General features: G+C 42.0%; 1 protein-coding gene and 1 pseudogene across 1 annotated transcript in view; one reads left to right on the top strand and one right to left on the bottom strand.

The window, feature by feature from the left end:
• The window catches only part of Vwa8 (von Willebrand factor A domain containing 8), a 342,755-nt gene that overhangs the window by 186,088 nt on the left and 143,285 nt on the right, over positions 1-13,382 (top strand). The window contains 1 exon segment of the mRNA XM_028878597.2: positions 12,071-12,146. Coding sequence (XP_028734430.1) covers positions 12,071-12,146 — 76 coding nt within the window.
• Positions 3,714-6,486, bottom strand: LOC119088485 (annotated as a pseudogene).

Below are 13,382 nucleotides of genomic sequence, written 5' to 3'. Positions count from 1 at the left end.
TTGAGAATTGAGTAAGATCACTGGACCTGACTGTGTTATGTAGATCCTGTAACCAGCCCAGCTAGTTAAAATATTGTGCTTTTCCCTAATCCACAAAGTATAGGATACCCGAGTTGGCGCTCTGATGGAAACTGAGGACATTGGCCAACAATGGTGTGCCAAACAGACTCAACTGGAACAAAAAAAAAAAAAAGTGCTTAGTTATCTTTAAACCATTTGCCTTACCTCTGTTGCACTTTTTTGTTGTTGTTGCTGTTGTTTGTTTTGTTTGGTTTTTCGAGACAGGGTTTCTCTGTGTAGATTTGCGCCTTTCCTGGAACTCACTTGTAGACCAGGCTGGCCTCGAACTCACAGAGATCCGCCTGGCTCTGCCTCCCGAGTGCTGGGATTAAAGGTGTGTGCCACCACCGCCTGGCTCCTCTATTACATTTTTAAAGTTTACCCTTTGTGAAACCAAATGAAGTATAGTTTGTAGGAAGTAAGTGCAAAATTCTATTGTTGGCCCCTTAGAATCAGGTATCTGGGATGAATGTCACTTACAGAGCACAGCATTATCCGCATACAGGGCTGTCCTCGGGCTGAGGAGAACAGAATGTGACAGCACAAATTTTGAAATTCGCCAAGCCCCAGGGGGCAGATAGAAGTATTGGTAGAAAATAGAAAAGGGCCACACTTCAGTGAAGTCTCATGGGGAAAATTAGTGAGTCATCACATCCATCATTCTTAGCTGTGATCCAGAGCTGGGACAGGTCCCATGAAGGTGCTGCTGAGGACATCTGGTTCCTGTGTCTCAGCTTCCCCACTATACATTTGAAAAGCCTATTTTATTAAACATTAGCATTAATTGTTTTTTACTGAATGCTGCACTGCCTCATTGACACTTGGAGTATGATGGTACCTCAAATTGCTGTGTGCAGATCTTTGGGTTTGTCATTATTTTTTACTTGAGTCTTGTTGATTTCCAGTTCCACTGAAATCCCTATATTATGTCTTTCATGAACATTTATATATATGGAGATGGTTAGCATTATCAACTTTAAGTTTCTAGAATCACCTGGGAGGAAGGGTACACCTGTGAAGGATTGTCTAGGTTAAATGTACCCTCTTGAGGATATCGGAACGGGATTGTCTTGATTGTGTTAGTTGATGTGGGAAGACCTGTCTTGATTGTGGGTGGATCCGTTCCCTAGAAGAGGATTAGCTGTGTAAAATGGAGAAGGTAGCTAAACACGAGTGTGGGTTCTTTCTAGTTGGCTGCCGCCTTGGTTTCCCACCATGAAGAACTGGACCCCTGAACTTTGAGCCACAATAAGCCCTTGAGCCCTAAGGGAGGATTTTCTCCTAGCACAGAAGAGATGCTAAGATACATACTGCAGGGCCCTGCCCTGCTCTTAGCCTGTGGTTGCTGTTCACCATGTGCTTATGAATTCTACCATGACGATCTCTGTTTTAGGTGAACCAGGGAGACACAGGAAGGTTAAACTTGGCTGAGCTCACATAGTTAGCTTTATATAGCCTGGCTTCAGCTCTTTGCTTGACGTCATTGTACTGATCGTACAATAAAACTGTTGGGCAACTGATGCTTGTCTTCTGGACTCTATCTTTTTCCTTTTTTTTTTCAATAATACTGTCCTTATTAGACTTCCTCTTCTACTTTCTTGATAACTTCTCCAGGTTGTTACATGCACTTTACCTGCCACGCCTCCTCTGAGGTGTGTCACCCGCAAATCTCCTGGTCCTCTCTTCTGTCTCCCAGGTGATTCACAAAAACGTTAGCCAAGGCTGCCTTCTGCTGCTGTTTCTCCTAGGCTGGTGCTGTGTCACAGTACCTTTTCTGGCTTTGTTTCTCGCTTCTCGTTTGTGGGCGACATAGGTTGATGAGTCAGAGTTACAGACCCTGACCCTGTCCCTGCCAGGCGGCTCCCTCTCTGGTGTTTTGTGAAAGCGGGCGGAGAGATGACGAGCTGGTGGGACCATCTCACCTCAAGCTCTAAATCCCAGGTTAAGCTTGAGAACTGCTGGCGTAGTCTCTCACAGTCATGTTATCTCTCGCCACCAGAGCACAGTCAGTCTGAATAAAACTTCAGAAATACAAAAGAAAATACAACTAATAACACAGAACCGAATTTGCCATCCAGATTTAAGAAGCGCTTATGTTTTCTAAATGTGATGGTGTGCTTCCTATCGTAGGACTAGAACTGTGGCTACAGCTGCCCCTCTTCAACCACTGCCTCCAGGCTCTCTCCCCTTAAGTCAATCAGCCATTAGAATTAAATTGGTTAATTTATACTTTTTAAACTCAAACAAAAAATTTTAAATGTTTTAAAACAGTTTTAAAGACAGGGTCTCATTATGTACCCCTGGCTGGCCTGGACCTTGTTTTGTAGACCAGGCTGACCTCAAGCTCAAGGGATCTTCCTGTCTCTGCCTCCTAGTGTTAGAATTAATGGTGCCCACTACCACATCTGGACCCCCAACCCCTCAAATGAAATTTTTAGGGAATTATTTCACCCTGATTGACATTATAAAATCACTGGTATTCCAATGAAGGAATGAATCAAGTACTTTTAGTCTTATAATTAGAAAAAGAACTCAGTATTAAATATTTTCTAATCTCAGATTATCTGAACATGCTTGTTTGATATCATGTTCCAACCACTTACACTGCCGCCCTCTCGGGGCCTTTCCGGCCAGCTCCAGCTGCCAGTTCCTTGTGGCATCCATGCAGAGCAAGGAAAGATGGCTGCTAGTACTGATCACCTCCCCGCCCCTGGAGGTTGCTCAGGTTTTTGTTTTGCTTTAACAAGTTTGGGGTTCCTTGTGTGACAGCTGTTGTTCTAGCCACTCTTGAGATGGTGACAGCCGGGACAGAGAACAGAAGGTGTTTAGTGTGTGTTCCTGGGATTCCTCAGTGCACAGCTCTGGAAGAAGTTCCTATGAACCAAGACAGAGCTATAATGGTTTGTACTGAAGAATCAATGGCATTGCTGGAAATCCAAAAACATGTTGCTTCTTTCAAATAATCAACAGGCGCCTTAGGTCAGTTCTCCTGAAGCAGAACCAGAGATAAGAATGTTTGTGTAAGTGATTTCTGAAGGACAGCTTTTATATGAAACCTGCCGGGAGTGGAAAATGGTGTAGAAAATTTAAATAAAGGATCATGTGATAGGGAGTAAATAGAGACTAATTAAGTGGAATTTAAGCACTGAAAGTTCAGCAGCAATGACTTCACTTCATAAATATAGTGGGATTATTCTGGTGTTTTGATAACTTTGTCTAGTCTACAGACTTAGTGGGTAAATTGATTCAATGTGGGATGGATCTGTAATAAAAGAAATACCTACCCCCTTCCACTTACAGTGACCACAGGGGTTTACCTGTAATCCCAGCACTCGGGAGGCAGAAGCAGGTAGATCTCTGAGTTCGAGGCCAGCCTGGTCTATGTAATACGTTACTTGACAGCCAGGACCATGTAGAGAGATCCTGTCTGAAGGTTTTTTGTTTTTTGTTTTTTGTGGGTTTTTTTTTAAGCTAGTGACTGAAGGATCCCAGCCTAAAGCTAAGGAAAACAGGTCTAGCTAGGGTCCCCTGCTGACATAACAGATATTAGTTCGTTCTGTGTCTCTGTCCTGGTCTGCTGTAGCCTCCTGATTGAGAACCCTGTTGCTCTTCTGGCCTCCTTATGCCTCGCACTATCCAGCCAGCGGAGCTGGTCACTCTCTGTCCTGCCTGGAACTTGCGGTGACTCCCATGGCCAGCGGCAAGTCCACACCACACCGCTCTTTCCTGTAGCCAAAGTTCTTAGCGCTTGCCTGCTCTTCGTCTTGGCAGGCAGGTGTCGCGCCTACTCTGTATACCGCCTTTGGGCCAAAGCAGTTCAAGTGGCGTGCAGAGCAAGCCTGGGGTAACAAGGGAGAGCAAGTACTGGTTTCTTCTCTGCACGTGTCTGTGGGACCTGCTCTTCAGCTGTTGATACAAACTGAATTTAAGGCTAGACTAAGTGGATCCATCACATTGTACCAAAATAACTTTCTTTAACTTTTAATGAGAATGAAATGTCTTTTTGAATTATCAACAAATAAAAATGAAGATTATTTTAAGGTATTATTTTTCAGCTTTAGCTTGTGGTTTTTTTGCTTCTATTTTTGTATATTTCAAAATGGGTCTTTTTGTAACAACTTTTATTGATGGTAGATTTAGGGCCACTGACCTAGGTCAGGTCCTGCTAGTGTACCTGTCATTCATTCTTTTGCTCAATTACATGTCCCTGTCCCCATTTTTTCTCTGGACACTCAGCCCTCCCAAGGGCAGGGTAATGTCACCTGCCTATTTCCAGACAATAGCCACATGAAGACCAGTGTTCTGGGAAAGTTTGTTAAGTAGATGAGTCAGTGAGTGTCTCTTCCCGCCTACCCATCTTTGTGACATCCATTTGGAGAATCCTTCCTCTGAAATAAGTAGACATGAGGCCACCTATGGGCAGACTCTGGCATGATGTTAGAGCTCTGGGCACAATCAGGATCACTGTGTCTGTCTGGGTAGCTCTCCTCCTCCGTACGGCTGACTTTTTCATGTCCCTGACTTCTCTTATACCTTAGACTCCTGTGTATTTGTCTCCTGCACTGCCTGGAGGCTCCCCCACCCATCCCTGCTCGACACAGTCATACTCTTTATCAAAGACCTGCCCTTCTCCACCAGAATTAATGTTTCTTTTAGGTCCTCATTGAGCTCTGTTTTCTCTCCTCCTCCTCCTCCCTCCCCCTCCCCCCATCACAGTTGACATTCCTCCTGTAAGTCTAGGAGAGATTACCCAAGAGGTGGGAGGACTTCTCAGTCCCAGGATGACATAGCTATGTGACATCATACAAAGGTGCATTTGCTGCTGACCTACCAGCAGAAGCCAGCAAATGCTGTGTGTGGTCCTTTCTCTGCCTTATTCTGAACCTCCCCAGCTGACCCCCACGCTGAAACCCATTGCTGATTAAGCCCCTCACTTCCTTCATTTGGGGTTTAAGAAGCAGTGTTAGAGATGCAAGCAGATACTCTCAGATGCTGCAATTTTAAGATAAAACATGACATGCAAAACAAACAACAAAACTCACATACATGTGGCCTGAGAGTCCCCGCTTCTTTGCCCTGTGATCCCCTGGGGGCATCTGTACTTTTCCCTCTGCAGTGAAATGCCCCCAAGAACAGTGGAGCTGGAGGAGACTCTGATTTTTGCCACTAAAAGCAGTGTCTCCCTTTGAGAGCATCTACCATGTAAGGACAGATAGACAGGAAAGCTCAAGCAATGCACACTTGTTTGCGCACCATCTTCTGCCCTAAATGGTTTTAGCCTGGTCACTTGAGACTGGCAAATGTAAAACCAGATCAATGGGAAATCTTTCCAGTTCATAAGCCCCCAGGAATTAGGATAATAAATAATTGATGGGTTATATAGTATATCAAATAATAGATACATGGAACACAACTTACATAGTTAGTTTTAGGTAATATATATTAAATAAAATATGCACTTCAGGTTACTGACCAAAAGAGATCTCCCCAGCCAGCTCCCTGGAGAGCATGCCTATTCTAGTAGGCAAAGTGCAAAAAAATTAATCTAAACTTTGCCCTGATGATCAAAATTACTTTTTAAACTCTTTTTTTTTTTTTGATTGGCCCATGACAAAATCTTTTAATATTTAACCTCATGTTAGATCTAGTTCATACCACACTCGGGGTTTATTATTACATCAGTTCCTTTAAAATATTTATCAAAGGAAGGGGTTTTTGCCTGTTTTATGTGTATATAATATGCGCACATACACACGAGTACATGAGTGTGGAGGTGAGTCAGCTGTGGGTGTCGTGCCTAAGGCAGCAGCATCCTCCTTGCTTTTTGAGGGAAGGTCTTTCACTGGCCAAGGACTTGTCAATCAGGCTGGGCTAGTTGGCTAACAAGTGCCAGGGTTTCTCCTATCTCTACTTCTCCAGTGCTGGGCATATGTATGCACTCCCCCTTACCTGCCATTTTGTTTTGTTTGGGGGATTTTTATGATTGATTTGCCTGCTCCTTAGAAATTTGCACCATCACAGCAGATCAAGTCACTGCAGACTCTCTGCTCCTCCTGCTCTTACCCAATCTCTAGCTCACTTTTGTACCAGCACCAGTGTTGGCCTTGGCAGCCCCTGACCTTCCTGTTGTCGAGTTCCTTTTGCTGTTTGCTAGAGGTCTTTTCTTTGCTTTTTTTTATTTCTCCTTAAAGGCCATGTCTTGCAAATCTGTGTTTAGGGTCATTCTTCTTTCCAAAGAATCATAAACCATGCTGAACCTATTTATCTTGCCACCACCCAAATGGGTTCTGGTGTGGTCATCTTATGCATCTTGGCCAGCTTTTCTCGGATCTCTGTCTTTGGTATCATTGCCTTTCCAGAGTGAAGGACATCAATGACCATTTGATTCCTCTGAAGCTGACATTCATCATGAAGTTTCTGTGTCATTCATGATGGCAGCCCTTGAGCAGCCAAGGAAGAAAAGAGCCACACCAACTTCTTAGGAGGGTTCAGTGGGATTGAAACTGACATAGGTCCTCACACTTGCATGGCAGGTGCTTAAAAATGAGTCACCTCCCCGCCTGTTACCTGTTAGAGTATATCTCCAATAAAGCCACAGCTGTTACTGCAAACGCAGTAAATATTTCTTGAAAGGCTATAGACTATCATGACATGAAAATTTGCTCATTTTTCCTCTTAAACTTGTAAGTTAGTATTTACCAATCCATTTTCTGATAGATTTATCCCGGGACCAGAGCATTCATCAGCCTTAGCCCCCTGATCGCTTCTGTGCACAACTTTTCATTTTTGTTCTTACCCAATCCTTCTGATCCTTTCTACACTGACTAGAAACTGTACACTGTCTTTCATTTTGTCTGGAAAAGAGAAACGAAGTGCCTGCCAAAGTGCAAAAAGTAACATCGTTTTGAGTTTTTAGAATTTCTCAACCAAGAAAGCTGGTTTTCAGAGTAAAAGACTCAATTATCTATGCACCATTTGAGCAGAGTTTTTATTTCTAAAGACTGAACAACTTGCAGACTTTTCTGAGTTTGTGGAAATGCTCGTCACGGTTCAGCTAGTGGAAGGATTTCTTTTCAGTAGTGAAAACCCAGAAGGACAAGAAGACGTGGTAGTGATAAACTGGGCCAGCTTGAAGTGTTTGCCTACCGCCAGGTGTCTGTTTTAGTTCACGTTCTTCCTGCTGTCTCCAGCAACTCCCTGCCCAAGAACTGCAGAGTGTTCCATACATCCTGGTAACTTCTTTGAAAAAAAAAGTCACCGCCGCCCCAGCCTTCCTCCCATGGTGGTTTGTTAGGACTTCTGTGCATCTAGACTGTCAGTAAGGAGTGAATGACTTTGGGGGAACTCTGTGTCCTCTAAGGGACTGTTTTATGGGCAGGAGTCTTTTCAGCATCTGGCAGAATAAAAATTGTTTTTATTTTCTAAAGGACTTTCCTTTCTAAGCATTGAGAAGGCTCAAGCATTGTGGTAGTTCCCATCCCTACCCCCCATTCCTTTGTTTTCCTCTCAAATTTCATCCTTTTTTCTATTGTATTTTCTCATGATCTATATTAATTTTCTTTAGATATGAGCTGCCTTGGGCTTCAGGGGGTCTTGATGACTGACCAAGCCAGATGTTTTTTAGATGCTATTTTTAAATTTTGCATTGTATTAATCATAGTCTTGTTTTTTTGTTTGTTTGTTTGTCTTTCTTTTGTATTGGTTGGCAACATTGCTTTTAACAAGGACTGTATCTCTTTAGAAGCCCAAGGAAATTTCTTTTCCAATATAGCAAGAAAAATTTACATATCACAAGATAGGCCATGTGCTTCTACTATCCAGTAGAAGGCCAGGGTATCTGTAAATGGTTAATCCTTCAATTAATTAACATTGTCTCCATATAAGTACCTCCCTGTTTCATTAATAATTATTACTTCTCTCTTATTTTACTACTGTTCTTAAAATAAGGCAGGCTTATACAAGATTGGGCCTGTCAACAGCCAGTCATGGATCAGGGAGGGACTCATGGGGCCCTATCCCTCCCTGATAAACTTTGGGCTCTGGAGGATTTGGGTGAAGGGAAAATCATTGTCTTCAGTTTTGTATCCACTGGTGAGCCCACCAGGCTCCAGTGGGTGTTCCAAACCTGTCACCACACAGATGGCCTGGTCAAAATCAGTGAGCATTTGGGAAATCGGCATTTGGGAAAGGGACCCTTAGGAAGGGGGATAACAATAGAGGAAGATGAGAGATGACGGGAAACAGAATGCAGCATGTATGTATGAAAATGTCAGTGAACAAACTTAATCAGTACAAAAATTATCTTCTTGATGATGTCAAAAGTCTTCACTTGAAAACAGTCCTATCTTAGCCAGGCATTTTGGCCCACACCTTTAATCCCAGCACTCTGTGGCAGAGGCAGGTGGAGCTCTTACAGTTTTGAGGTTTCTAGACCAGCAAAGACTGTATACTGAAACTGTGTCCCAAAAAACAAAACAAGAAAAGAAAGAAAAAGAAAAAAGAAAATCTCATTCAGTAATATTATTTGTATCTTATTGATAAAAATTATGTTTCAGTTCTACTTCCAAATACTGAGGAACTCAGTGTTCGCTGTCTCTTCTGAGCGTTCTGTTTTCTGTTCTTGTGTTCTCCTCACATTCCGAGTGTCCTGTGCACACTGATTTCAGGTGCTGAAGGAGCGGTCAGCTTTTAAAGTTCCTGTGTCCTCTCTTTTTCTGTCACCCTCAGGTTTGACTATAGTTTTTTCTAAGAAAAAAACTGACCTAAATCTGTAAAAATGCAGCTCATTAGAATACCCTGAAAATTAATATCTTGATTTTAATATTTTTTGCTCCTTGGTGAATTAGAAGATAGCTTTAAGTATCTTTACAAACAGCATTTCAGAGGAAATTGCATTTGCTCTCCAGAGAAACCAGCCCGCCCTCAGAGGCTAGTTCCCCACAATACCCCATCAGAAGTAACCCCTGCCCCAGTTTTATTTCCTCATTTTGGCAGAGACCTGGTCTGTTCATAACTTAATTATTTTTATTGCATCTGGAGCCATTTTTAAGTCAACTACTACATATTGACAAGTTTGACTTCAAAAAAGGATTTAAATTACAGTTAAAAAATGCTTGTTTAGCATACTGTTTCTTTGTGCCACCCACTTACTGACAATCTTTGATAGAAAACTACTTTGTAAACTAGGAAGAAGCAGGAACAATTGGTAATAGCACCAACACCAACAGTTAGCTGAACATTCATTCATTCATTAACTCAGGCATTACTGGTAACTGGGAAGCCAACTCTGTTCAAAGTTGGGCTAAAGATGAGATTTAGCTTTTCTTCTTCCTGGTGTTGTTGAAATTGTTGACTCTAAGGTTTTATTAGCTTATATTTCAAAGCTGTTTTTGAAAGGAACAAGTCAAAATGGTTTTGAAATTGCTGTATTCTCTTCAGATCATTGTTTTGTATGTGTACAATTAATATGTTTGACCCAAGACACTCATAAATGAGGGGCAATGATTTAAATCTAATATAATGAAAAAAATTACTGTGTGATCATTAGGAATCTGTTTCATGTGCTGTCTGCAGCCACAGTAAGTGTCTTGTTATTTACTAGCATTTTACTCTTATTTTATTTACTTAAGAGTTTATCATGAGATGTCATAGAAATCCAGCTCTTCTCTTGCTGTATTAGGTACCATGGAGAAGTAGAATGTGCACGCGCACACACACACACACCAGCCACATAACTGGACTAAGTCCACGCCAACCAGAGTTTCATGCTTACCCTAGTTGACAGGTTTACTAGCCTTTACTTTCCCTTTGTTGTTCAGACAAAGGCATCAGAGCAAACACTTGGCTTTGTTCTATAATTTCCTCCTTCCTAGCCAGTCCCACTGAAAGTCAGGTTTCGCTTTTGCGTGTATCCTCACTGTAGTTATCTTTGGAGATTGTCTGATTTGTGCTTATTTTCTAAAACAACAACAAAACCCCACATGTTCTTACTGCTAGCACCGAGCCTTTAATGAAATGCAACTTGACAAATTGTCTACTATCAAATTTCAAGCATTATAGAGCAGCTTCATTTGCCTATCTTAAATTAGAATTCATCTTAAATTGACTGATATAAGGTACTGTGAAACACTGTTCGTTCAGAAACTGACTCCCCTTCCCACTGACAATGATGCAGGAGTTTCTTGTTCCTTTTTGGTACTGGAAGGTGTCAAGTTGTTGCCCTTAAAATATGTGAGAGCTGAGGTGAGAAATCCATTATGCTGCTCTAAAAATCTGTGTGAACAAGTATTTTTCCTTTCCCCACCCACTCTCTCTTCTAGTGTTAGAATATTAACAGTGAATTTAAGTCAGCTGATGAAACTTTGTTCTTAATTTATTCAAAACTGGAAACTAATTTGTCATCAAAAGATAGTATAAAGTGTGACTGACAGTGAATGTATAAGACCTGTGAATACAGAAAGTTGATATATAACAACATACTATCATGTCCCACCAAAAAAAAATGTTGAAAAGCACCAATAAATCGCCAGAATGTATTTTCACTGTTTTTGTTTTTGTTTTTTTACATTTCCTAGTGCATTTTAATTTGATTTTTAGTAGATTCTTTGGAATATATTCCTTGTGACATGAAGGAGGCAGAGAACTCTGGGGACAAACCATGATCCCACTAGGCCACGCTCATGGGAGCTCACAAGAGGCTCAGGTCAACTCAAGAAACCTGTTACTGTCACTTTAGAGAACCCTTCCTGATAAGGTGTAATTGAAACAAAGTCTAGGAATGTAAAGATTTATGATTATATTGCCCATGTATCTGTTCCAGCCCTGGTACAGGAAGACTATCATAGAGAAGTTACCCACAACTATAGAAAGTCTAGATTCAACTCATCTGGACTAAAAAATGGACGTGAACAATCAACTCTGAGTGCTGTGACTAGTCAACCCCAAGTGTACCTTGCTGATGTCACTGTCCTTTGTAAGACAGACTTAAAGATCATCAGGACCATTCCCTACCTCCAAGATGCACATTGCAAATTTTTAAGTTAGTAGAAAAGTTTGACATTTGAGTTTGTTTCACAAGTATATACAGAATCAAGGTCTGAGGTTCACAGTACAGGCAGTGTCTTACACATGGCAGGTGTTCAAGACAGTGCAGCTGGAGCTTCGTTGCTAACTTGGAATAAGTAGCAGGGTCTTTGAAAGATAACTTTGGACTCTTAGAGATAATGGTCATATTTTGCTCTATGTGATTTCATTGTGTAGCATGGTCAGATTGGCCATAGAACTTTTCGTTTTTTAAGATGCAGTGAGTGTTGAAAGTAAAGACATAAAATTGCCTGCCTTGAAAATGTGAGAACTTACCTGTCTACGCCTGCAATTCTGCACACAGGTGATAGGAATTCCACGGCTCCTCAGAAGAGAGGCTCGGAGCATAGATAACTCAGTGTTAACATTTTTCAAGAACCCACTTAAAGGAAGGCCAGACAAATAGTAAAAGAATAGCTTTGAAATAATACAGTCCAAAGCCTTGGATTTTATCTCCAAATCTTCAAAATCCTATGATGTAATTGTGTTCTTCAAGTAGCATGATAGTCTGGCCTTTGCCCCGGATGGCAGATTGGGTGGGATGTGGTATTCCTAGGTTAATTGGCCAGGGTGGGTGGCAATCTGGCCATCAATTTTTAAATAGCACTAGTATTCTTTGTAATGTGCAGCAATATAAACATATTTTTAAATAGTCTCTTCAGCCTCAGGAGATAATTTTGAGTAGTGAAATCACTACAGAAGGATTGCTCAGGGAAAGGCACGGATTTGGCGACTGTATTCATTTCTAAACCCTGAAGATCCGTGCTGTCGACAGAATGCTGTTGCTGGCTGAACTTTCTCTTGTTGCTTTGGTTTTTCTTGGGAAAAGCAGGATGTTGAAGAAATGTAAAGATTTACTCATTATTTATTTGTGCTCAAACACTGGTTCATTTCCGGCCTGACGATGTAATGTTTGGTTTGACTTCAGGGACACCACGGTGCAGACTCTGACCCTTCAGCCCTCGGTTAAAGATGGACTAATTGTGTATGAAGACTCACCTCTGGTCAGTAAGCCGATGATTCACATGGTCTAACGTGCGTTTTGATTGTACCTGTACCTCAGCCCATGGACGGGTCAGTTGTCTGAATTGAGCACGTGCGTTTATCATCTTAGTGTCGGTCTGACTGGAGTGCAGACCTGTATCATTTTAGATATGCTCTCTATTGAAATGAAATTCTTGGGAAAATGATATGTTCTCTTCCTGCTCTTCTCTCCTCAGTGAGATTCAGGAACTGACAGGGATCCTCTGCTTATTTTCTGAGGCTTTTAAAAAGTCTGTTGTTGTTCTAAACTAACAAAACATCAACTCAGTGTTCGGAGGGCCTGAGAGGATCTAACTCCCACTCAAGACTCAAATCTAAGCCTGGCCACAGAGCTGCTCTGTGGGCAACTGTCATGGAGCTGCTGTGGGCCAGGCCCCAAGGCTGGGGAAAGTCAGGATCTGTGCCAGAAGTCTCCAAGCTCGAGCCCAGCTCCTCTCTGAACAGAGGTGTGTTAGGAGTAGGAGCAGCTACATCTTTTCTTGTTTAAATTTAGCTTATTTTCACCCTAAATTTAAAAAAAAAAAATCCTTATAAAGTCTTTGAGAATACAGTATGAAATACTGTGATAAAAAGAAGCATCATTTATAAGTTTGTTTCCTTAAAATCATTAGTTAATACTGTGCAGTCAGAACAATTTGATATGGTCCACTAGGTTGTGGGTTATTAATTAGCATCTCTTTTAGAAAGAAATTTTAGATTATGTTGAAATGTATAGAGTATCTCCTGCCCGCCTCCTTGAAAGCATGAGGAGAGCCTGGCAAGGGTCGGTGGGGTCTACAGCCTCATCGTTCTCCCCATGTCGCCCTCCACATGATCGCCCAAGACCCCGCACGCTCGCCTGCCTTCCTCTCCTGTCTATAGGTGACGCCTCTCCAAGGTCGCTCGAATATTCTCCCTGCATTTCTCTGCGTCCACTTCACTCACTGTGCCAGACTGCGTCAACTCAGTGTGTTCTGCCAAGTTCAGTACCCTGAAGTGTAGCTCAGTGCTCCATTTTCATCAGGTCAGAATTCAGACATGTGTAGTTCTGCCCCATTACTTGGTGAGGTCAAGTGCCTATTTTCTCATCTGGCAACCCATTCCTTAGCGGTAGAAACCCAGTCTACCTTGCTGTGCCTTTTCTTACATTGACTGTCCTAGAGACAATGTGTTCACTCTTCCCCAATGCAGATGGCCATCGATTTTCTTTGTCCTGA

Source organism: Peromyscus leucopus, chromosome 9, assembly GCF_004664715.2.
Source record: "Peromyscus leucopus breed LL Stock chromosome 9, UCI_PerLeu_2.1, whole genome shotgun sequence".
Lineage (NCBI taxonomy): Eukaryota > Metazoa > Chordata > Mammalia > Rodentia > Cricetidae > Peromyscus > Peromyscus leucopus.
Note: the sequence above shows the minus strand (reverse complement) of the source record. Positions and strands in the feature narration are given on the sequence as shown.